Below are 23,907 nucleotides of genomic sequence, written 5' to 3'. Positions count from 1 at the left end.
ACGGGGGGCTGTAGGGTGAGGAAGAGCTTCAGGGGAGGGTCTGCAAGGGATCTTAGGGTGAGACAAGTGGTTTCAGGGTGAGGGTCTGCAAGGGGAGCTGGAGGGTAAGGAGAGGAGCAGGGTGAGGGTCTGCACGGGGGGCTGTAGGGTGAGGTGAGGAGCTTCAGGGTAAGAAGAGCAGCTTTAGAGTGAGGGTCTGCAAGGAGAGCTGTAGGGTGAAGAAGAGCTTCCGGGTGAGGGTCTGCACGGGGAGCTGCAGGGAGAGGACAGGAGCTTCAGGGTGAGAAGAGCTTTAGAGTGAGGGTCTGCAAGGGGAGCTGCAGGGTGAGGCGGGGAGCTTCAGAGTGAGGGTCTGCACGGGGGAGCTGCAGGGAGAGGTGAGGAGCTTCAGGGTGAGAAGAGGAGCTTCAGAGTGAGGGTCTGCAAGGGGAGCTGCAGGGTGAGGTGGGGCGCTTCAGAGTGAGGGTCTGCACGGGGAGCTGCAGGGTGAGGCGGGGAGCTTCAGAGTGAGGGTCTGCACGGGGGGCTGTAGGGTGAGGTGAGGAGCTTCAGAGTGAGGGTCTGCAAGGGGAGCTGCAGGGTGAGGTGGGGCGCTTCAGAGTGAGGGTCTGCACGGGGAGCTGCAGGGTGAGGCGGGGAGCTTCAGAGTGAGGGTCTGCACGGGGGAGCTGCAGGGAGAGGTGAGGAGCTTCAGGGTGAGAAGAGGAGCTTCAGAGTGAGGGTCTGCAAGGGGAGCTGCAGGGTGAGGTGGGGCGCTTCAGAGTGAGGGTCTGCACGGGGAGCTGCAGGGTGAGGCGGGGAGCTTCAGAGTGAGGGTCTGCACGGGGGGCTGTAGGGTGAGGTGAGGAGCTTCAGAGTGAGGGTCTGCACGGGGGGCTGTAGGGTGAGGTGAGGAGCTTCAGGGTGAAGCGGGAAGCTTCAGGATGAGGTTCTGCACGGGGGCTGTAGGGTGAGGTGAGGACCTTCAGAGTGAGAAGAGGAGCTTCAGAGTGAGGGTCTGCACGGGGCTGTAGGGTGAGGCGAGGACCTTCAGAGTGAGAAGAGGAGCTTCAGAGGGAGGGTCTGCAAGGAGAGCTGCAGGGTGAGGCAGAGAGCTTCAGGATGAGGGTGTGCACGGTGGGCTGTGAGGTGAGGACCTTCAGAGTTGGAAGAGGAGCTTCAGAGTGAGGGTCTGCACGGGGGGCTGTAGGGTGAGGAGCTTCAGAGTGAGGGTCTGCACGCGGGGCTGTAGGGTGAGGTGAGGAGCTTCAGGGTGGGTTGAGGAGCTTCAGTGAGGGTCTGCACGGGGGCTGTAGGGTGAGGAGCTTCAGGGTGAGGCGGAGAGCTTCAGAGTGAGGGTCTGCAAGGGGAGCTGCAGGGTGAGGCGGGGAGCTTCAGAGTGAGGGTCTGCAAGGAGAGCTGCAGGGTGAGGCAGAGAGCTTCAGGATGAGGGTGTGCACGGTGGGCTGTGAGGTGAGGACCTTCAGAGTTGGAAGAGGAGCTTCAGAGTGAGGGTCTGCACGGGGGGCTGTAGGGTGAGGTGAGGACCTTCAGAGTGAGAAGAGGAGCTTCAGAGTGAGGGTCTGCACGGGGGGCTGTAGGGTGAGGAGCTTCAGAGTGAGGGTCTGCACGCGGGGCTGTAGGGTGAGGTGAGGAGCTTCAGGGTGGGTTGAGGAGCTTCAGTGAGGGTCTGCACGGGGGCTGTAGGGTGAGGAGCTTCAGGGTGAGGCGGAGAGCTTCAGAGTGAGGGTCTGCAAGGGGAGCTGCAGGGTGAGGCGGGGAGCTTCAGAGTGAGGGTCTGCAAGGAGAGCTGCAGGGTGAGGAAGAGCTTCAGGGGAGGGTCTGCAAGGGATCTTAGGGTGAGACTAGTGGTTTCAGGGTGAGGGTCTGCAAGGGGAGCTGGAGGGTAAGGAGAGGAGCAGGGTGAGGGTCTGCACGGGGGGCTGCAGGGAGAGGTGAGGAGCTTCAGGGTGAGAAGAGGAGCTTCAGAGTGAGGGTCTGCAAGGGGAGCTGCAGGGTGAGGCGGGGCGCTTCAGAGTGAGGGTCTGCACGGGGAGCTGCAGGGTGAGGCGGGGAGCTTCAGAGTGAGGGTCTGCAAGGGGGGCTGTAGGGTGAGGTGAGGAGCTTCAGAGTGAGGGTCTGCACGGGGGGCTGTAGGGTGAGGTGAGGATCTTCAGGGTGAGAAGAGGAGCTTCTGAGTGAGGGTCTGCAAGGGGAGCTGCAGGGTGAGGCAGGGCGCTTCAGAGTGAGGGTCTGCACGGGGAGCTGCAGGGTGAGGCGGGGAGCTTCAGAGTGAGGGTCTGCACGGGGGGCTGTAGGGTGAGGCGAGGAGCTTCAGGGTAAGAAGAGGAGCTTCAGAGTGAGGGTCTGCAAGGGGAGCTGCAGGTTGAGGCGGGGGTCGGAGTGAGGGTCTGCACGGGGGAGCTGGAGGTGAGGTGCTTCAAGGGGAGGGTCTGCACGGGGAGCTCCAGGTTGAGGCGGGGGTCACAGTGAGGGTCTGCAAGGGGAGCTCCAGGGGAGGTGAGGTGCTTTAGGGGGAGGGTTTGCACGGGGAGCTCCAGGTTGAGGCGGGTGTCAGTGAGGGTCTGCAAGGGGAGCTCCGGGGGAGGTGAGGTGCTTTAGGGGGAGGGTCTGCACGGGGAGCTTCGGGTTGAGGCGGGGGTCAGAGTGAGGGTCTGCAAGGGGAGCTCCAGGGGAGGTGAGGTGCTTCAGGGGGAGGGCCTGCACGGGGAGCTTCAGGTTGAGGCGGGGGTCAGAGTGAGGGTCTGCAAGGGGAGCTTCAGGTGAGGTGCTTCAGGGGGAGGGTCTGCACGGGGAGCTTCAGGTTGAGGCGGGGGTCAGAGTGTGGGTCTGCAGGGGGAGCTGCAGGTTGAGGCAAAGCTTCAGGGGGAGGGTCTGCACGGGGAGCTTCAGAGTGAGGGTCTGGAAGGGGAACTGCAGGGTGAGGTGAGGACCTTCAGAGTGAGAAGAGGAGCTTCAGGATGAGGGTCTGCACGGTGGGCTGTAGGGTGAGGTGAGGACCTTCAGAGTGAGAAGAGGAGCTTCAGAGTGAGGGTCTGCACGGGGGGCTGTAGGGTGAGGTGAGGACCTTCAGAGTGAGAAGAGGAGCTTCAGAGTGAGGGTCTGCAGGGTGAGTTGAGGAGCTTCAGTGAGGGTCAGCACGGGGGCTGTAGGGTGAGGTGAGGAGCTTCAGAGTGAGAAGAGGAGCTTCGGAGTGAGGGTCTGCACGGGGGGCTGTAGGGTGAGGTGAGGAGCTTCAGAGTGAGAAGAGGAGCTTCAGAGTGAGGGTCTGCACGGGGGCTGTAGGGTGAGGTGAGGAGCTTCAGGGTAAGTTGAGAAGCTTCAGGGTGAGAAGAGGAGCTTCAGAGTGAGGGTCTGCAAGGGGAGTTTCAGGGTGAGACAAGGAGTTTCAGGTTGAGGATCTGAAAGGCAGGATGTAGGGTGAGGGTCTGCAAGGGATCTTAGGGTGAGCTTCAAGGTGAGGGTCTGCAAGGAGAGCTGGAGGGTGAGGAAGAGCTTCAGGGGAGGGTCTACAAGGGATCTTAGGGTGAGACAAGTAGTTTCAGGGTGAGGGTCTGCAAGGGGAGCTGGAGGGTAAGGAGAGGAGCTTCAGGATGAGGGTCTGCACGGGGGGCTGCAGGGTGAGACGAGGAGCTTCAGAGGGAGGGTCTGCACGGGGAGCTGTAGGGTGAGGCGAGGAGCTTCAGGGTGAGAAGAGGAGCTTCAGAGTGAGGGTCTGCAAGGGGAGCTGCAGGGTGAGGCGGGGCGCTTCAGAGTGAGGGTCTGCACGGGGAGCTGCAGGGTGAGGCGGGGAGCTTCAGAGTGAGGGTCTGCACGGGGGGCTGTAGGGTGAGGTGAGGAGCTTCAGGGTGAAGCGGGAAGCTTAAGGATGAGGGTCTGCACGGGGGAGCTGCAGGGAGAGGTGAGGAGCTTCAGGGTGAGAAGAGGAGCTTCAGAGTGAGGGTCTGCAAGGGGAGCTGCAGGGTGAGGTGGGGCGCTTCAGAGTGAGGGTCTGCACGGGGAGCTGCAGGGTGAGACGGGGAGCTTCAGAGTGAGGGTCTGCACGGGGGGCTGTAGGGTGAGGTGAGGAGCTTCAGAGTGAGGGTCTGCACGGGGGGCTGTAGGGTGAGGTGAGGATCTTCAGGGTGAGAAGAGGAGCTTCTGAGTGAGGGTCTGCAAGGGGAGCTGCAGGGTGAGGCGGGGCGCTTCAGAGTGAGGGTCTGCACGGGGAGCTGCAGGGTGAGGCGGGGAGCTTCAGAGTGAGGGTCTGCACGGGGGGCTGTAGGGTGAGGTGAGGAGCTTCAGGGTGAAGCGGGAAGCTTCAGGATGAGGTTCTGCACGGGGGCTGTAGGGTGAGGTGAGGACCTTCAGAGTGAGAAGAGGAGCTTCAGAGTGAGGGTCTGCACGGGGCTGTAGGGTGAGGCGAGGACCTTCAGAGTGAGAAGAGGAGCTTCAGAGGGAGGGTCTGCAAGGAGAGCTGCAGGGTGAGGCAGAGAGCTTCAGGATGAGGGTGTGCACGGTGGGCTGTGAGGTGAGGACCTTCAGAGTGAGAAGAGGAGCTTCAGAGTGAGGGTCTGCACGGGGGGCTGTAGGGTGAGGTGAGGACCTTCAGAGTGAGAAGAGGAGCTTCAGAGTGAGGGTCTACACGGGGGGCTGTAGGGTGAGGAGCTTCAGAGTGAGGGTCTGCACGCGGGGCTGTAGGGTGAGGTGAGGAGCTTCAGGGTGGGTTGAGGAGCTTCAGTGAGGGTCTGCACGGGGGGCTGTAGGGTGAGGAGCTTCAGGGTGAGGCGGAGAGCTTCAGAGTGAGGGTCTGCAAGGGGAGCTGCAGGGTGAGGCGGGGAGCTTCAGAGTGAGGGTCTGCACGGGGAGCTGCAGGGTGAGGCGGGGAGCTTCAGGTTGAGAGTCTGCAAGGAGAGCTGTAGGGTGAGGAAGAGCTTCAGGGGAGGGTCTGCAAGGGATCTTAGGGTGAGACTAGTGGTTTCAGGGTGAGGGTCTGCAAGGGGAGCTGGAGGGTAAGGAGAGGAGCAGGGTGAGGGTCTGCACGGGGGGCTGCAGGGAGAGGTGAGGAGCTTCAGGGTGAGAAGAGGAGCTTCAGAGTGAGGGTCTGCAAGGGGAGCTGCAGGGTGAGGCGGGGCGCTTCAGAGTGAGGGTCTGCACGGGGAGCTGCAGGGTGAGGCGGGGAGCTTCAGAGTGAGGGTCTGCAAGGGGGGCTGTAGGGTGAGGTGAGGAGCTTCAGAGTGAGGGTCTGCACGGGGGGCTGTAGGGTGAGGTGAGGATCTTCAGGGTGAGAAGAGGAGCTTCTGAGTGAGGGTCTGCAAGGGGAGCTGCAGGGTGAGGCGGGGCGCTTCAGAGTGAGGGTCTGCACGGGGAGCTGCAGGGTGAGTCGGGGAGCTTCAGAGTGAGGGTCTGCACGGGGGGCTGTAGGGTGAGGCGAGGAGCTTCAGGGTAAGAAGAGGAGCTTCCGAGTGAGGGTCTGCAAGGGGAGCTGCAGGTTGAGGCGGGGGTCGGAGTGAGGGTCTGCACGGGGGAGCTGGAGGTGAGGTGCTTCAGGGGGAGGGTCTGCACGGGGAGCTCCAGGTTGAGGCGGGGGTCACAGTGAGGGTCTGCAAGGGGAGCTCCAGGGGAGGTGAGGTGCTTTAGGGGGAGGGTTTGCACGGGGAGCTCCAGGTTGAGGCGGGTGTCAGTGAGGGTCTGCAAGGGGAGCTCCCGGGGAGGTGAGGTGCTTTAGGGGGAGGGTCTGCACGGGGAGCTTCGGGTTGAGGCGGGGGTCAGAGTGAGGGTCTGCAAGGGGAGCTCCAGGGGAGGTGAGGTGCTTCAGGGGGAGGGCCTGCACGGGGAGCTTCAGGTTGAGGCGGGGGTCAGAGTGAGGGTCTGCAAGGGGAGCTTCAGGGGGAGGGTCTGCACGGGGAGCTTCAGGTTGAGGCGGGGGTCAGAGTGTGGGTCTGCAGGGGGAGCTGCAGGTTGAGGCAAAGCTTCAGGGGGAGGGTCTGCACGGGGAGCTTCAGAGTGAGGGTCTGGAAGGGGAACTGCAGGGTGAGGTGAGGACCTTCAGAGTGAGAAGAGGAGCTTCAGAGTGAGGGTCTGCACGGGGGGCTGTAGGGTGAGGTGAGGACCTTCCGAGTGAGAAGAGGAGCTTCAGAGGGAGGGTCTGCAAGGAGAGCTGCAGGGTGAGGCGGAGAGCTTCAGGATGAGGGTCTGCACGGTGGGCTGTAGGGTGAGGTGAGGACCTTCAGAGTGAGAAGAGGAGCTTCAGAGTGAGGGTCTGCACGGGGGGCTGTAGGGTGAGGTGAGGACCTTCAGAGTGAGAAGAGGAGCTTCAGAGTGAGGGTCTGCACGGGGGGCTGTAGGGTGAGGTGAGGAGCTTCAGGGTGAGTTGAGGAGCTTCAGTGAGGGTCAGCACGGGGGCTGTAGGGTGAGGTGAGGACCTTCAGAGTGAGAAGAGGAGCTTCGGAGTGAGGGTCTGCACGGGGGGCTGTAGGGTGAGGTGAGGAGCTTCAGAGTGAGGGTCTGCACGGGGGCTGTAGGGTGAGGTGAGGAGCTTCAGGGTGAGTTGAGAAGCTTCAGGGTGAGAAGAGGAGCTTCAGAGTGAGGGTCTGCAAGGGGAGTTTCAGGTTGAGGATCTGAAAGGCAGGATGTAGGGTGAGGTTCTGCAAGGGATCTTAGGGTGAGCTTCAAGGTGAGGGTCTGCAAGGAGAGCTGGAGTGTGAGGAAGAGCTTCAGGGGAGGGTCTACAAGGGATCTTAGGGTGAGACAAGTAGTTTCAGGGTGAGGGTCTGCAAGGGGAGCTGGAGGGTAAGGAGAGGAGCTTCAGGATGAGGGTCTGAAAGGGGAGCTGCAGGGTGAGGCGGGGCGCTTCAGAGTGAGGGTCTGCACGGGGGGCTGTAGGGTGAGGTGAGGAGCTGCAGGGTGAGGCGGAGAGCTTCAGGATGAGGGTCTGCACGGTGGGCGGTAGGGTGAGGTGAGGACCTTCAGAGTGAGAAGAGGAGCTTCAGAGTGAGGGTCTGCACGGGGGGCTGTAGGGTGAGGTGAGGACCTTCAGAGTGAGAAGAGGAGCTTCAGAGTGAGGGTCTGCACGGGGGGCTGTAGGGTGAGGTGAGGAGCTTCAGGGTGAGTTGAGGAGCTTCAGTGAGGGTCAGCACGGGGGCTGTAGGGTGAGGTGAGGACCTTCAGAGTGAGAAGAGGAGCTTCGGAGTGAGGGTCTGCACGGGGGGCTGTAGGGTGAGGTGAGGAGCTTCAGAGTGAGGGTCTGCACGGGGGCTGTAGGGTGAGGTGAGGAGCTTCAGGGTGAGTTGAGAAGCTTCAGGGTGAGAAGAGGAGCTTCAGAGTGAGGGTCTGCAAGGGGAGTTTCAGGGTGAGACAAGGAGTTTCAGGTTGAGGATCTGAAAGGCAGGATGTAGGGTGAGGGTCTGCAAGGGATCTTAGGGTGAGCTTCAAGGTGAGGGTCTGCAAGGGGAGCTGCAGGATGTGGCGAGGAGCTTCAGGTGAGGGTTTACTGTCGACACACATCCAAGAGGAAGTTCAGAGTGAGGGTTTACTGTCGACACACATCCAAGAGGAGCTTCAGAGTGAGGGTTTACTGTCAACAGACATTCAAGAGGAACTTCAGAGTGAGGGTTCACTGTCAACACACATCGAAGAGTAGCTTCAGAGTGAGGGTTTACAGTCGACACACATCCAAGAGAAGCTTCAGAGTGAGGATTTACTGTCAACACACATCCAAGAGGAGCTTCAGAGTGAGGGTTTACAGTCGACACACATCCAAGGGGAGTTTCAGAGTGAGAGTTTACATTCTACACACATTCAAGAGGAACTTCAGAGTGAGGATTTACTGTCAACACACATCCAAGAGGAGCTTCAGATTGAGGGTTTACAGTCGACACACATCCAAGAGGAGCTTCATAGTGAGAGTTTACATTCGACACACATTCAAGAAGAACTTCAGAGTGAGAGTTTCCTGTCAACACACATCCAAAAGGAGCTTCAGAGTGAGGGTTTACAGTCGACACACATCCAAGAGGAGCTTCAGAGTGAGGGTTTACAGTCGACACACATCCAAGGGGAGTTTCAGAGTGAGAGTTTACATTCGACACACATCCAAGAGGAGCTTCAGAGTGAGGGTTTACAGTCGACACACATCCAAGAGGAGCTTCAGATTGAGGGTTTACAGTCGACACACATCCAAGAGGAGCTTCAGAGTGAGGGTTTACAGTCAACACACATCCAAGAGGAGCTTCAGAGTGAGGGTTTACAGTCGACACACATCCAAGGGGAGTTTCAGAGTGAGAGTTTACATTCGACACACATTCAAGAACTTCAGAGTGGGAGTTTCCTGTCGACACACATCCAAGAGGAGCTTGAGTAAAGGTTCACTGTCAACACACATCCAAGAGGAACTTCAGAGTGAGGGACTGCAAGGGTAGCTGCAGGTTGAGGCAGGGAGCTTCAGGATGAGGGCCTGCAAGGGGAACTGCAGGTTGAGACAAGGAGCTTCTGGGTGAGGGTCTGCAAGGGGAGCTGCAGGTTGAGGCAAGGAGCTTCAGAGTGAGGGTCTGCAAGTGGAGCCTTAGGGTGAGGCAGGGAGCTTCAGGGTGAGGGCCTGCAAGGGGAGCTGCAGGTTGAGGTGAGGAGCTTCAGAGTAGGGGCTGCAAGGAGAGCTTCAGAGTGAGGGTCAGCAAGGGGAGTTGCAGGGTGAGGGTCTGCAAGGGGGGCTGAAGGGTGAGGGTCTGCAAGGGGAGTTACAGGGTGAGGGTCTGCAAGGGGAGTTGAAGGTGAGGGTCTGCAAGGGGAGCTGTAGGGTGAGCTGAGGAGCTTCAGAGTGAGGGTCTGCAAGGGAAGCTGCAGGATGTGGCGAGGAGCTGCAGGTGAGGGTTTACTGTTGACACACATCCAAGAGGAGCTTCAGAGTGAGGGTTTACAGTCGACACACATCCAAGAGGAGCTTCTGAGTGAGAGTTTACAGTCGACACACATCCAAGAGGAGCTTCTGAGTGAGAGTTTACTGTTGACACACATTCAAGAGGAACTTTAGAGTGAGAGTTTACTGTCGACACACATCAAAGAGGAGCTTCAGAGTGAGGGTTCACTGTCAACAGACATTCAAGAGGAACTTCAGAGCGAGGGTTTACTGTCGACACACATCCAAGAGGAGCTTCAGAGTGAGGGTTCACAGTCGACACACATCCAAGAGGAGCTTCAGAGTGAGAGTTTACTGTCGACACACATCCAAGAGGAGCTTCAGAGTGAGGGTTCACGGTCGACACACATCCAAGAGGAGCTTCAGAGTGAGAGTTTACTGTCGACACACATCCAAGAGGAGCTTCAGAGTGATGGTTCACTGTCAACACACATCCAAGAGGAACTTCAGAGTGAGGGTGTACAGTCGACACACATCCAAGAGGAGCTTCAGAGTGAGGGTTCACTGTCAACAGACATTCAAGAGGAACTTCAGAGTGAGGGTTTACTGTCGACACACATCCAAGAGGAGCTTCAGAGTGAGGGTTCACTGTCGACACACATCCAAGAGGAGCTTCAGAGTGAGAGTTTACTGTCGACACACATCCAAGGGGAGTTTCAGAGTGAGAGTTTACAGTCGACACACATTCAAGAGGAGCTTCAGAGTGAAGATTTACTGTCAACACACATCCAAGAGGAGCTTCAGAGTGATGGTTCACTGTCAACACACATCCAAGAGGAACTTCAGAGTGAGGGTGTACAGTCGACACATCCAAGAGGAGCTTCAGAGTGAGGGTTTACTGTCAACACACATCCAAGAGGAGCTTCAGAGTGAGGGTTCACTGTCAACACACATCCAAGAGGAGCTTCAGAGTGAGGGTTTACAGTCGACACACATCCAAGAGGAGCTTCAGAGTGAGAGTTTACATTCGACACACATCCAAGAGGAGCTTCAGAGTGAGGGTTTACTGTCGACACACATCCAAGAGGAGCTTCAGAGTGAAGGTTCACTGTCAACACACATCCAAGAGGAACTTTAGAGTGAGGGTTTACAGTCGAAACACATCCAAGAGGAGCTTCAGAGTGAGGGTTTACGGTCAACACACATCCAAGAGGAACTTCAGAGTGAGGGTTCACTGTCAACACACATCCATGAGGAACTTCAGAGTGAGAGTTTACTGTCGACACACCTCCAAGAGGAGCTTCAGAGTGAGGGTTTGAGTATGATCCCGCCCAAGAACAGCAGCAGCATAAGGCGAGAGCCTGAGTGCTACTCACCTGTGAGCAGGAGCAGTGTGAAGGAACTGCAAAGACTGCGCATGTTGGCGGTACGGACGGACACCTGCAGGAGAGAAGAGATACTGTGAACCAGTGAACAGCTCTACCCGCGCACAATACATCTCACGCATGCCAAACTAGTACACACAACCCGTGCACATTACCTCATGCAGTGAGCGTGCACAAACACGACATGAGTGCACACATGACCGCCAGTGTATGCCTCCCCCAGCGCTAGTGAATCTGGGCACACCTCATCGTCAGCTAGGCAGCGAATGTAAGCACATCTAACCCGTATAATACAGCGTCTCAGTAAGGAATGTGGGGGCATCTAACGTACAATAAATACAGCGTCACAGCAAGGAATGTGGACACATCTAACCCCGCACAATACAGCGCCTCAGCAAGGAATGTGGGGGCATCCAACGTACAATAAATACAGCGTCTCAGCAAGGAATGTAAGGGCATCTAACTTACAATAAATACAGCGTCTCAGCAAGGAATGTAGGGGCATCTAACCCGTATAATACAGCGTCTCAGCAAGGAATGTGGGGGCATCTAACGTACAATAAATACAGCGTCTCAGGAAGAAATGTGGGCACATCTAACCCTGTACAATAAATACATTGTCTAAGCAAGGAATGTGGGCACATCTAACCCTGTAGAATAAATACTTTGTCGCAGCAAGGAATGTGGGCACATCTAACCCTGTACAATAAATACATTGTCTCAGCAAGAAATGTGGGCACATCTAACCACGTACAATAAATTCATTGTTTCAGCAAGGAATGTGGGCGCATCTAACCACGTACAATAAATACATTGTTTCAGCAAGGAATGTGGGCGCATCTAACCACGTACAATAAATACATTGTTTCAGCAAGGAATGTGGGCGCATCTAACCACGTACAATAAATACAGCGTCTCAGCAAGGAATGTGGGCGTATCTAACCCCGTACAATACAGCGCCTTAGCAAGGAATGTGGGTGCATTTAACTCCGTACAATACAGCCTCCCAGCAACGAATGTGGAGGCATCTAACCCCGTACAATACAGCGCCTCAGCAAGGAATGTGAGGGCATCTAACGTACAATAAATACAGCGTCTCAGCAAGGAAGGTAGGGGCATCTAACTTACAATAAATACAGCGTCTCAGCAAGGAATTTAGGGGCATCTAACCCACTACAATAACTACATTGTCTCAGCAAGGAATGTAGGCACATCTAACCCATATAATACAGCGTCTCAGCAAGGAATGTGGGGGCATCTAACCCCGTACAATACTGCGTCTCAGCAAGGAATGTAGGGGCATCTAACTTACAATAAATACAGCGTCTCAGCAAGAAATGTAGGGGCATCTAACCCAGTACAATAAATACATATTCTCAGCAAGGAATGTAGGCACAACTAACCCGTATAATACAGCGTCTCAGCAAGGAATGTAGGCACATCTAACCCATATAATACAGCGTCTCAGCAAGGAATGTGGGGGCATCTAACGTACAATAAATACAGCGTCTCAGCAAGAAATGTGGGCACATCTAACCCTGTACAATAAATACATTGTCTAAGCAAGGAACGTGGGCACATCTAACCCTGTACAATAAATACATTGTCGCAGCAAAGAATGTGGGCTCATCTAAACCTGTACAATAAATACATTTTCTCAGCAAGAAATGTGGGAACATCTAACCCTGTACAATAAATACATTGTTTCAGCAAGGAATGTGGGCACATCTAACCACGTACAATACAGCGCCTCAGCAAGGAATGTGGGGGCATCTAACGTACAATAAATACAGCGTCTCAGCAAGGAATGTAGGGACATCTAACTTACAATAAATACAGCGTCTCAGAAAGGAATGTAGGGGCATCTAACCCAGTACAATAAATACATTCTCAGCAAGGAATGTAGGCACATCTAACCCATATAATACAGCGTCTCAGCAAGGAATGTAGGCACATCTAACCCGTATAATACCGCGTCTCAGCAAGGAATGTGGGGGTATCTAATGTACAATAAATACAGCGTCTCAGCAATAAATGTGGGCACATCTAACCCTGTACAATAAATACATTGTCTAAGCAAGGAATGTGGGCACATCTAACCCTGTACAATAAATACATTGTCGCAGCAAGGAATATGGGCACATCTAACCTTGTACAATAAATACATTGTCTCAGCAAGAAATGTGGGCACATCTAACCACATACAATAAATACATTGTCTAAGCAAGGAACGTGGGCACATCTAACCCTGTACAATAAATAGTTTCAGCAAGGAATGTGGGCATATCTAACCACGTACAATACAGCACCTCAGCAAGGAATGTAAGGGCATCTAACTTACAATAAATATAGTTTTCGTGAATTCCCAAGAATTTACAGAAGTAGGACAAGAAATAGTACTCCTAGAAAATATGTGTGAGCTGCATTTTAGCATGAACAAATATGCATGTGTAGATTTGCTAATGCAAAAATCTGAGTGTTTGCATGTTCACTTTCCCTTCAACCATTTTTCCCCCCAACTCTGGAAGAAGGTTTACGTCTGCCATTGTCAGGAGTAAATTTCCAACATTTCTCAGTATGGGAAAAGATTAGAGAAGAGTTGTTGAAAACCCTTAAAACATGCACGTTAGTAGGTTTGCAGAGACTCAAAAGGGCATTATAACCCTGTAACTGTTGCTAACCACTACATTCAGTCCCAGTATGTAGATCTGTGTAAAGGTGGCAACATAAGGGGATTGCAAGTATTCAAACACTACTATGGTATGAGCCCTGGCATAATCAGAAAGGCTATAACAAATCTCTTATATAAAGAGATTGCTGCCATAATTTGTCACCACACTACATAGCACCAAAGGGAAAAGTGGATTTTGTTAAAGGTACATTATGAAGCAAGATGCCCCATGGACAAGTAGATACGTTTATTAAATTCCACACCCCTGTATAGACAAGCTCTATCTCTAGTTCTATAGACAAGATCCATCTCCTGTTCTAGACAAGACCCATCTCTCCATCTCCTGTTCTACAGACAGACTCCAGCTCAATAGAAAAGCTCCATTTCCTGTTCTATAGACAAGCTCCATCTCCAGTTCTATAGACAGCCTCCACCTCATGTCCTATAGACAACCCCCATCTCCTGTTATATAGACAAGCTCCATCTCACCATCGCTTGTTCTATAGACAAGCTCCATTTCTTCATCTCCTGTTCTATAGACAACCTCCATCTCCTGTTCTATAGACAAGCTTTATCTCCAGTTCTATAGACAAGCTCTATCTCTCCACCTCCTGTTCCAAAGACAAGCTCCATCTCTCCATCTCCTGTTCTAAAGACAACCTCCATCTCCTCTTCTAAAGAAAAGTTCAATTTCTTCATCTTCTGTTCTATAGACAAGCTCCATCTCATTTCTTGTTTTATAGACAAGCTCCACCTCCTGTTCTATAGTAAAGCTCCATCTCTTGTTCTATAGTCAAGCTCCATATCTCAATCTCTTGTTATATAGACCAGCTCCAGCTCGTGTTCTGTAGACAAGCTCCATCTCTTGTTCTACAGACAAGCTCCATCTCTTGTTCTACAGACAAACTCCATCTCTTGTTCTATAGACAAGCTCCATCTCCTGTTCTACAGACAAGCTTCATCTACAGACAAGCTCCATCTCCTGTTCTAGACAAGCCCCATCTCCTGTTCTATAGACAAGCTCCACCTCTTGTTCTATAGACAAGCTCCATCTCCTGTTCTATAGTAAAGCTCCATCGCTTGTTCTATAGTCAAGCTCCATATCTCAATCTCTTGTTATATAGACCAGCTCCAGCTCGTGTTCTGTAGACAAGCTCCATCTCTTGTTCTACAAATTCCATCTCTTGTTCTATAGACAAGCTCCATCTCCTGTTCTATAGTAAAGCTCCATCTCTTGTTCTATAGACAAGCTCCATATCTCCATCTCTTGTTCTATAGACCAGCTCCAGATCGTGTTCTGTAGACAAGCTCCATCTCTTGTTCTACAGACAAGCTCCATCTCTTGTTCTACAGACAAGCTCCATCTCTTGTTCTACAGACAAGCTCCATCTCCTGTTCTACAGACAAGCTCCATCTCCTGTTCAACAGACAAGCTCCATCTCCTGTTCAACAGACAAGCTCCATCTCCTGTTCTATAGACAAGCCCCATCTCCTGTTCTATAGTAAAGCTCCATCTCTCGTTCTATAGACAAGCTCCATATCTCCATCTCTTGTTTTATTGACAAGCTCCATCTCTTGTTTTGTAGACAAGCTCTATCTCCTGTTCTATAGCAAAGCTCCATCTCTCGTTCTATAGACAAGCTTCATCTCTCTATCGCTTGTTCTATAGACAAACTCCATTTCTTCATCTCCTGTTCTATACAGAAGCTCCATCTCCTAATTGCCTGTTGTATAGAGAAGCTCCATTTCTTCATCTCCTGTCCTATACAGAAGCTCCATTTCATTTCTTGTTCTATGGACAAACTCCAGCTATTCTGCTTTAGACAAGCTCCATCTCTTGTTCTATAGACCAGCTCCATCTCCTGTTCTGTAGACAAGCTCCATCTCCTGTTCTATAGACAAGCTCTATCTCCTGTTCTATAGACAAGCTCCATCTCCTGTTCTATAGACAAGCTCCATCTCCTGTTCTACAGACAAGCTCCATCTTCTGTTCTACAGACAAGCTCCATCTCTCCTTCTCATGTTCTATAGAAAAACTCCCTCTCTTGTTCCATAGACAAGCTCCAGCTTTTCATCTCCTGTTCTAGGGACACGTTTCACCTCTTGTTCAATAGACAAGCTCCACCTCTTGTTCTATAGACAAGCTCCACCTCTTGTTCTATAGACAAGCTCCTTCTCCCCAGCTTCAGTTCTATAGACAAGCTCCATCTCTTCTTCTGTTCTATAGAAAAGCTCCATCTCTTGTTCTATAGACAAGCTCCATCTCTTCATCTCCTGTACTATAGACAAGTTCCATCTATCCATCTTCTGTTCTATAGACAAGCTCCAGCTCTCGTTCTCCAGACAAGCTCCATCTCTCTATATCCTGTTCTATAGACAAGCTTTATCTCTTCATCTCCTGTTCTACAGCAAAGCTCCATCTCTTCATCTCCTGTTCTATGGACAAGCTCCATCTCTTAATATCCTGTTGTACACTAAAGCTCCATCTCCTGTTCTTTAGACCAGCTCCATCTCATGTTCTATAGACAGGCTCCATCTCAAGTTCTATAGAGAAGCACCATCTCCTGCTCTATAGACAAGCTCTATCTCCTGTTCTATATACAAGCTCTATCTCCGGTTCTATAGACAAGCTCTATCTCCTGTTCTATAGACAAGCTCTATCTCTCCACCTCCTGTTCTATAGACAAGCTCCATCTCCTGCTCTATAGACAAGCTCTAGCTCCTGTTCTATAGACAAGCTCTATCTCTCCACCTCCTGTTCTATAGACAAGATCCATCTCTCAGTCTTTTGTTCTATTGGCAAGCTCTGTATCTCAAGCTCCACCTATTTTTCAATAGACAAGCTCCATCTCCTGTTCTATTGACAAGCTCCTTGTCTCCATCTCCTGTTTTATACACAAGCTCCATCTCTGCATCTCTTATTTTATGGACAACTTCGGAACATCTTAGTCACATCTTTGGTACACATCGTCACTTATTCTCCAGAAAATATAGGCGCACCCTGTCTCCTGTTCTATAGACAACCTATACACACTCCATCTCGTCTTCTATGGAGAAGCGTTATCGCCTAGTCTATGGACAACCTGAGCACATCCCATCTCCGGTTCCACGTACAATTTCGGTGTACACCACCTCCTTTTAAGCACACCCCGCCTCTTATCAGAAGACAACATAGTGCTCTATAGACAATACAGGTACACCCCATCTCTAAGTCTAGAGGCAACATCGGCGCACTCTAACTCCTATTTTACCAATAATCTAGATGCATACCACCTCTTATTCTACAATTAGGCGCAACCAGTCTCCTGTTCTATTGACACACCCCATCTCATGTTTTACATACAATCTAGGCATCCCGATCGTCGGGTCCGTAGACACCTCCTGTAAATCAATGAAAGTATCAATGGAAGTCCCTTCCTCCGCCACGGGTAGTAAGAGCCCCCAGCCCTCTGCGACACCGTTGAGGGTCGAGGACTCGAGCCCTATTGCAAGGCTGAGGGCTGCAGTATCTCGAGCTGCACTGGGCATCCCCACCGTCCGTCCGCAGCAGTCAGGCCAGGCGGGTGTCCGCAGCGGCCGGTGCTGAACCCAGCGGACCGCCCGGTGTCTGTGAGGTGGACGCGCGGTTTCAGAAGTTCGCGCGGGTGTCGAGGCGCAGTTAACGGTGTCTGACAGGGACCTCGTCAGTCAGTGTCGCGCAGGAGCAGCTCGGTGTGACAAGCTCGTCCGTAGAGGGACAGGTGTTAGTAACTGCGCCACAGGTGAGGTGCGCGCTCCACCACCCGCGCTTTCCAAGCGGGGGACGGCGCCCTTCTGTCCCGCTCCTTCCGCCCGCGTGCCTACCGTGGTTGATGCTGCCCAATCCAGAGTGCCGCTGCAGCACGCGCACAAGATTCCAACAGCTAAGGTTCTGACTCCGTAGCTGCGCGAGCCGACCCTTTTATAAAAGCCACGTGCTTCGCAAAGAGGAGGGCGGTGTGGGCGGGGCTTGTGCTGCTGGAAGAGCCGGGATACTCCCCTGCCCCGCCCCAGCGCTGTTGATCTGCGCGAGCGGTTGCGGAGGAAGGCGCGTGTCGTTATTTTAGGCGGGATGTGGTGGAATCTTCAGGAGTCTTTCGACATGGCTCGTCTCCACAGACCTTTGGAGCAGGACCAACCAGTGACCTTAGGACTCACGCATCGCGAGTGAGACTCACACATATGGATTTCGGTTCAACATTCACTCACACACTTTTTAAGGTGTGTGCTCTATTTGTTATTATTGTTTTCGTCAGTGCTACTCTATTTGTTGACAGAATTTAATGGACATTCCAGGTAACGTCTGTAGTGTCCTGCGAGACACGTTCTAGTGTCCCGCCGGAAGCTGTACTTCCAGCCACTCCCCTGAGGGCTGGACACACTGCACCCCACACCCATCCATCACGGGTGTCACGAGTGACGTGGCCCCGCTAATAAAAAGGCCCGGGTGCACGTGCTCGTGGCCAGTTACTACAGTACAGATCCTGGTGTCCGTGTCTATCATTGCCTTAATGTGGGTCTGAGGCCCAACTTTACAATGGCGACGAGGCGGGTCTGACCCCGCGTGCCAGCCGCTCGGCGCTGCATCATCCCCCATGGGGAAGAAAAGAGCCTGAATTGCGACACCAGCCCTGTCGTGCAGTTCACGGCCTCCCTGCGACTGCCGCGAGCCCTGCGTGCCACCCAGCTGTCGCCTCCTAAACCCGGGAGGATCAGCATCGTCTGCCAGGAGGTTCACACGAGCACATCACCAGCACGACGGCCGAAGTAGTGCCGAAGTGGATGAAAATCACCCGGTGCTCATACCAGCACCGCGACGCCGACGGAGTGCCGCCGCTGCAGCCCTGACACCAGTCAGCCCAGCTGTGAGAGGTCAGTGGGGAAACAGAAAAGGCGCGAGAGACAGCGCCACCGGAAGCACTGCGCCAGAAGCAGCAGCGCTTCCGGCCCTCGACGCACTCCCGCCCTGAGGCCTCCGTGGACTGTCCCGCCTGCAGCTTACACACCGTACAAGGAAAGGAAGCCTACCGCATGCCCTCGAGGCGAGGCAGTGCCCCCCCCTGCTCAGTTTTAACAAGGCCACAACTCTCTCAAGGTGTCCACCGGCAGCCTCCTACAGGCGTGAGTCCCACGCTCCCATGCCGGCCAGACTAATGGGAAATGCCAGCAGAGAAGCTAGAATCACGGCAAAGCGGCCAGAGCGCGAGAGGTAACCGCTCCCTGCGCGACACGTTCGGCCCGCCCAAGCAGTGAGAGGAGCCCACATCGGCAACCCCAGTTCGATACTGTGCGCCGGCTCACCCCGCCCGGCACGGACAGCAACACAGAAAACCTCCACTCACCTCTGAACGTGAGGAGAAGATAACGTGGTGCAACGGCCCGGGGGGGCTCCGACTCATGTCCTCACTGCCGTGGCGAGCATGCAGCGCCTGCAGCGCCTCTAGTGGCGGATCACAGCACGGCCTCGCAGCCCAGAGGAAGCGAAAGGTTTTCACCCAGCCGCACTGATCCCGGTGACTCCGGAACGAGGTGCCTACAGCGCCACCTGGCGGACACGAGCAGCACCGCACCTCCTACGAGAAGCGGGAGAAGCTGCTGCCTGTCGTCTCGCTGCCCCCAGAGGAGGTATAGTCGATGGAGGCACTCACCCCAACCGCAACGCAGGCGAGTCGCTCAACGGACGGTCAGCCAGCCTGACAAACGGTGGCTGCAGCGCCACCTAGCATCCCTTTTGCCAGCACCGCAAGCCCCAGGTTGCACCCTCTGCCCTAGCGCGCTTCGTGGCTGCTGAAAGACTGCCACCAGCTAAAGAAAAGATGAAAGGAGGTTTTCACTGGTGCAGCCCGGCTGACTGATGCACCAGTACACGCGCTGCACAACACTGCCACTAATAGAACGCAGTGTCTGTGGCCCCAAAGCTACTCAGGCAGTAAGGACACCGGTGAAGGGCCAGCACTGCAGCGCCGCCTGGTGGCTGACTGGGACTGCTTGTGCAAAGAAGACTGTCGGCCGCAACTCCACCAGCCTAGGAGACGCCGTCCCGCCTGGAAAATACCCGAGGCAACCATATCGGCCCGCAGTGCCACCTAGCATCTGCCCACGATACTACAGGTTAGCCACAGCTCAAGGGACAAGTACGTGCCCTGCCTGAGACTGTCACTGCTGAACCGGGGTGGTAGCAGAGAAAGCCCTGCCACCCCTGAAAAGTACCTACTGCCACCACAGCCGCGGAGAAATAAGAAGCATGCCGCAGAAGCAGGCATTTCTCCAAAGGCCCTGGGGATCAGGATCACTAGAGTCGACAGCCTGCGGGCGGGAACAAGAGCGGCCATGCTCCCCACCACTGCCTGAGCGCCCTACCCAGGCTCTGCCCCCAAGTCAGTGTGGAAACCGTCCCACGCGCTGCCCTCACCACGCTCACGACGCAACCCTACAACCTCACCAGGCGCAGCTCATGCTGAGTGACCTGCAACAGGCCCTGCGACGCCAACACTCAGCCCAGTAGAGAGGAGACCGCATCACTCGCTCCCTGCGGGGGAACCAACACAAACGCAAGCGACAACTCAGGCACACCCTGTGCCAGGCGAACGACCACTACCGCGTGAGGGAAGGACAGGCACGCCAGGTGCCAGAAGAAAGCGGAGCGCACTGGGTCAGAGGTGCGCAGAAGGCAGCGCCAGTGAACCTGCCAGCGTGGGCAGGTGCCTAGGAGACAGACATCTCCATCAAGAGGAGCACATACCACCTATCCCAGCGGTGAATGGCCACCACCGCAAGCGAAGAGAGAGCGCCCAAGGAGAGCGCAGAGCACAGGAGGTGCACAGACAGACATGCCGGCGACCCTGACAGCCCGGTCAGGCGCCCAAAGGATAAAGGCATCCCCACGATGACGAAGAACTGGTATGCTGCTGCTCAACACAGCAAAGAAGCACCACTGAACGCCGGCAGGAGAGCATCCACGTATCCACCGCCCCAGCGAAGCCCCGCAGTGGGCCGAAAGCAACAAGGTCCTCCTCAGCGCTGCCTCAAGATGGAGTCGGCGGTGACCCACGACAGGCAAGAGAGGAGTCGCACACTACATGTGGCAGGCCGCCATAGCAACAGGCGCTCCAACGCCAGCGACACGCGACTGGACGTCACGTCGCCCAGCAAGCAAGGAGCGTGCCGGAGCAAAGGCAGAAGCCGGCGCCAGGACAGCGCCGCCTCGAGGTCTAAGCGCAACGCCCTCGATGAAAGAAGAGTGACAGCCCTGTCCCCCTGAAAACCGGAAGACACAGGTAGACTGAACAGACCCGCAAAAGGAGAAGACAGAGGACCAACTGCAAGCCAAGAGCTCACCCTGACATATCCGACAGCCACCAAGGCGGACCACCGTCCCTGGACACAGCCTCACGGGAGAACCGAATGTAAGCCGCAGCAGTCGCGAACAGCGTCTCTCCACAACGCTTCCCCAGGTGAACGGCCACTCCCCAAGTGTTGGCAGTCCAAGTCAAGTGACATCCTTGCTCCTGTCCGCAGATGCTCCGAGTGAAGATCTGCTCGGAGTGTCCGTCCTCACACCGACTCAAGATGGAGTCGGCAGTGGCTCCCAATCCAGGCAAGAGAGGGTCAACACACTCTACGTGTTAAGCCGCCACATACACTCAACATCAGCAAGGCGGAGGCACGTGGCTGCCCAGGTCCATCCTAACATCCGAACTCTCCCAGCAAACCACCACCTGTCATTCCGAATCACCACATGGCTGGCAACCATCACCACGCCAGGCATCGGCACATGCGTCAAGTACCACTCCCTGAGTACCGATGGACTGGAGTCCGAAACCGTTGCCACACAAGCCGACTAAATGGAACCCAAAACCACCTGTGAACCTGGCCTACACCGGAACCGCGGCAGCCCGAGAGGGTTGTGCGTGCGACCAAGCAACGGCTCCTCGGCGGTCCTGCAGCTGCCCCCAGACGGCACACAAGCCGCGGCTCCAGTGCAGCCTTCCTATAGTCCCGCAGCAACCCCGACGACGGGCCTCCCCAGGCAGGAGAGTGAGAAGAGACATTGCCCCACCGACAGGGTAAAGGTCACAGCCAAGTAGTTCAACAGGGACAGTCGGTCCAGCAACACCTCCGTGAACTCTCACGTCAGACTCCACCCATGGTCATGACGCAGCCCACCACAAGAACTGGTAGATCTCACCACAGACCATCACCGACGTCAGCCAAGAGGAAGCCATGCAAGACACGTCATTGTCAGCGAACGGACGGTATGCCGCGAACATCTCCAAGCCAGCAGTCGTGTCCTGAGTCCCTCAGGTTAATTCACGGGTATCCGCCAAGAAGGTCCTGCGGCTAGCCAAGTTCACCAGCCCATGTCTGATGTCGTCCTGCCATCTGACTCGAGAGACTGATGGACCCTGTGGTATGCAACTAACCGTTTGTTTCTTCCCCACAGGTTGGACTGACACTTTGTTTGTCCTTCAATAAAGTTGTGGAGGAATGTAGTGTCCTGCGAGACACGTTCTAGTATCCCGCCGGAAGCTGTACTTCCAGCCACTCCCCTGAGGGCTGGACACACTGCACCCCACACCCATCCATCACGGGTGTCACGAGTGACGTGGCCCCGCTAATAAAAAGGCCCGGGTGCACGTGCTCGTGGCCAGTTACTACAGTACAGATCCTGGTGTCCGTGTCTATCATTGCCTTAATGTGGGCCTGAGGCCCAACTTTACAACGTCTTGATTACGTAATTTTTTTTACAGACTGAGGGGATATCTGGGATATGGAGTTTACCTATTCTCTGTTATGTTCACTGTGAGGTTAAATAATTGAAATATAGATTGTTTCGGTTGTGTTTATTTTCTAATTCTGAATAATAAATTACATTGTCCTTGTGGATCTAAATCCTGATTTGGTTAGCGTTTCGAGGTCTGTATCTACCAAAATAAGTTCTGCCATGTATTTTGAGCTGTTATGGTTAGGATGGGGGTTGCAATTTGAGCATCTGCAATGTGATAGTCTTGTCAAATTTTTGAGAGTTTCTATAGTACAATGAATTACATTTTGTGAACATCTAGAATTTATGTGGTTAGTATAATTGATAGAGTTGCACATGTTGGTATGGCGTCTGTTAGGTCCAGGGGCATAGATTGGGCAGTCTTTTTTGGGAGGAGGGAGTCAGATTTTTTCCAACTTTCATTCTGGCACATAATGTTAAAATACATTAAACGACAAGCAGTGCGCATGAGAGGGGCTTAAGAGACAGTAGAAAATGAAAGGAATGCCGTTTGGTAAGGGAACTAAGTGAGAGAAAACACAATATTTTGTAAAATAAACATTTTTTAAGGCTTTCAAAACAGAGGGAGAGTGTGTGTGTTTTTGTGTGTGTGTATGTAAAAACCCAAAGCAAACACGAGGAGATGATGGACGGAGCGCTGAAACTTTACACTCACCCCCAGTCACAGATCTGGGGATGCGAAGTGAGCTAAAGAATGATGATGGATTCAACCCAGATCTGTGACTGGGGGTGAGTGTCTGAAAAGTTTCAGCACTCCATCCATCATCTCCTTGTGTTTGCTTTGATCGCCCTAAGTTCACAGGGTATGCCCAGACGTGGGTCCCTTGCTCACTTTGCCACTGGATTCAAGCTAGCTTGGCTGATGAAGACTGTTAGCCCGAAACCGTTCCCAGGATGCTTGATTCTGGTTCAGGGAAGACCCAGCTTGGCAGTTCGGGCTGGACTGTTCCCATCACTGGGGTGTCAAAGTGAGATAAAGAATGATGATGGATTCAACCCAGATCTGTGACTGGGGGTGAGTGTCTGAAAAGTTTCAGCGCTCTGTCCATCGTCATCAGGTGTTTGTATGTAAAAACCCGACCGACATCTCACCATACGTTATGTTATGTTATAATGGACTTATACCGCGCACAAATACTCAAGAGTGTCCTGGCGCGCAAAATAACAGTGACCCTATGAAACAGAGCTTTAACACGACTACGGGAAGAGGAAGGTTTTCAATTGTTTTAAAAAAAATCTGAGATCCTGAATATTCCGTAGTTCCTGAGGCAAGGCGTTCCATGCCATGGCTACTTTCACAGACAGAGACTGGCCCCCCAACCGTGTTCTGCGGAAACGTGGGATCACCATCCATCGATGGGTGGCTGACCGCAACGCTCTCTTCTGGACATAGAAAGCAAATCGCTTTCTGATATACATAGGTCCAAGATCGTGCAGCGCTCTGTGCGCCAGGGTAATAGCTTTAAATTGCACTCTCTGAGCCATAGGCAGCCAATGCAAATCGCAGAAATACTGTTATATGCTAGATCTTCCAGAGATGTTGAACAGAAGTCTAGCAGCGGCATTCTGTATAGTCTGTAGTTTTTTGAGTAGGTATCCCGGAAACCCCACATACAGAGCATTGGCATAGTCAAGATGGAAGAGGATGAGAGCAGGAACAACCATTTCCTTAGCTGACCTTGGCAGCAAAGGGAGGAACCTTCTTAAAGACTTGAGGGTGCCAAAACATACTCCAGTGAGTTTCTTAATTTGCTCCGTAAACCGTAAGTCCTCTTCGAACCAGACCCCCAAGTTTTTTGCTGGAGCACCCTCAGAATTAGGACGAGGAAAGTCAGGAGGCCTGACTGAAATCACCTGTACCCAACTATTTACCAGAAAATACATGTATTAGGGGGGCGTAACACCCCCAAACAACCTCCCACCCCAAAGCTATGCCCTTGGTCATGCCCCTCCCAGTTGGCACTCATATTGGTTTGGCTTGCGATTCTGTACCCAACCACCGTGCTCCTTGTCTTACAAGGAAAGGCATTTGGAAAACCCAAGAAGTATGGCATATTTATGCCTCCATTACTTTTTTTATGCATTCTGAGTTTATTTCGGGAGATTCTTGCCTCTCCAGATGAAATCCAAGATATATTTGCCTGTGGTTTTGAAAAAGGATTGTGGTTGTCTAAGGGGGCTCATGTTCGTTAGGCTGTTAACTAGAGAGGCTATC

General features: G+C 53.7%; 1 protein-coding gene across 1 annotated transcript in view; it reads right to left on the bottom strand.

The window, feature by feature from the left end:
* Window positions 1-16,825, bottom strand: part of COCH (cochlin) — a 578,282-nt gene extending 561,457 nt beyond the window's left edge. The window contains exons 1-2 of the mRNA XM_085627370.1: window positions 16,733-16,825; window positions 10,210-10,273 (exon numbers count right to left, since the gene is read on the bottom strand). Of these exons, the coding sequence (XP_085483496.1) occupies window positions 10,210-10,252 (43 nt within the window). The 5' untranslated portion in view covers window positions 10,253-10,273; window positions 16,733-16,825. The remainder of the gene's footprint in view (window positions 1-10,209; window positions 10,274-16,732) is intronic.
* Between the last annotated feature and the right edge of the window lie 7,082 nt (window positions 16,826-23,907).

Source organism: Triturus cristatus, chromosome 9, assembly GCF_964204655.1.
Source record: "Triturus cristatus chromosome 9, aTriCri1.1, whole genome shotgun sequence".
NCBI classification, from domain to species: domain Eukaryota; kingdom Metazoa; phylum Chordata; class Amphibia; order Caudata; family Salamandridae; genus Triturus; species Triturus cristatus.
This window is presented reverse-complemented; position numbering and strand designations above follow the sequence as displayed.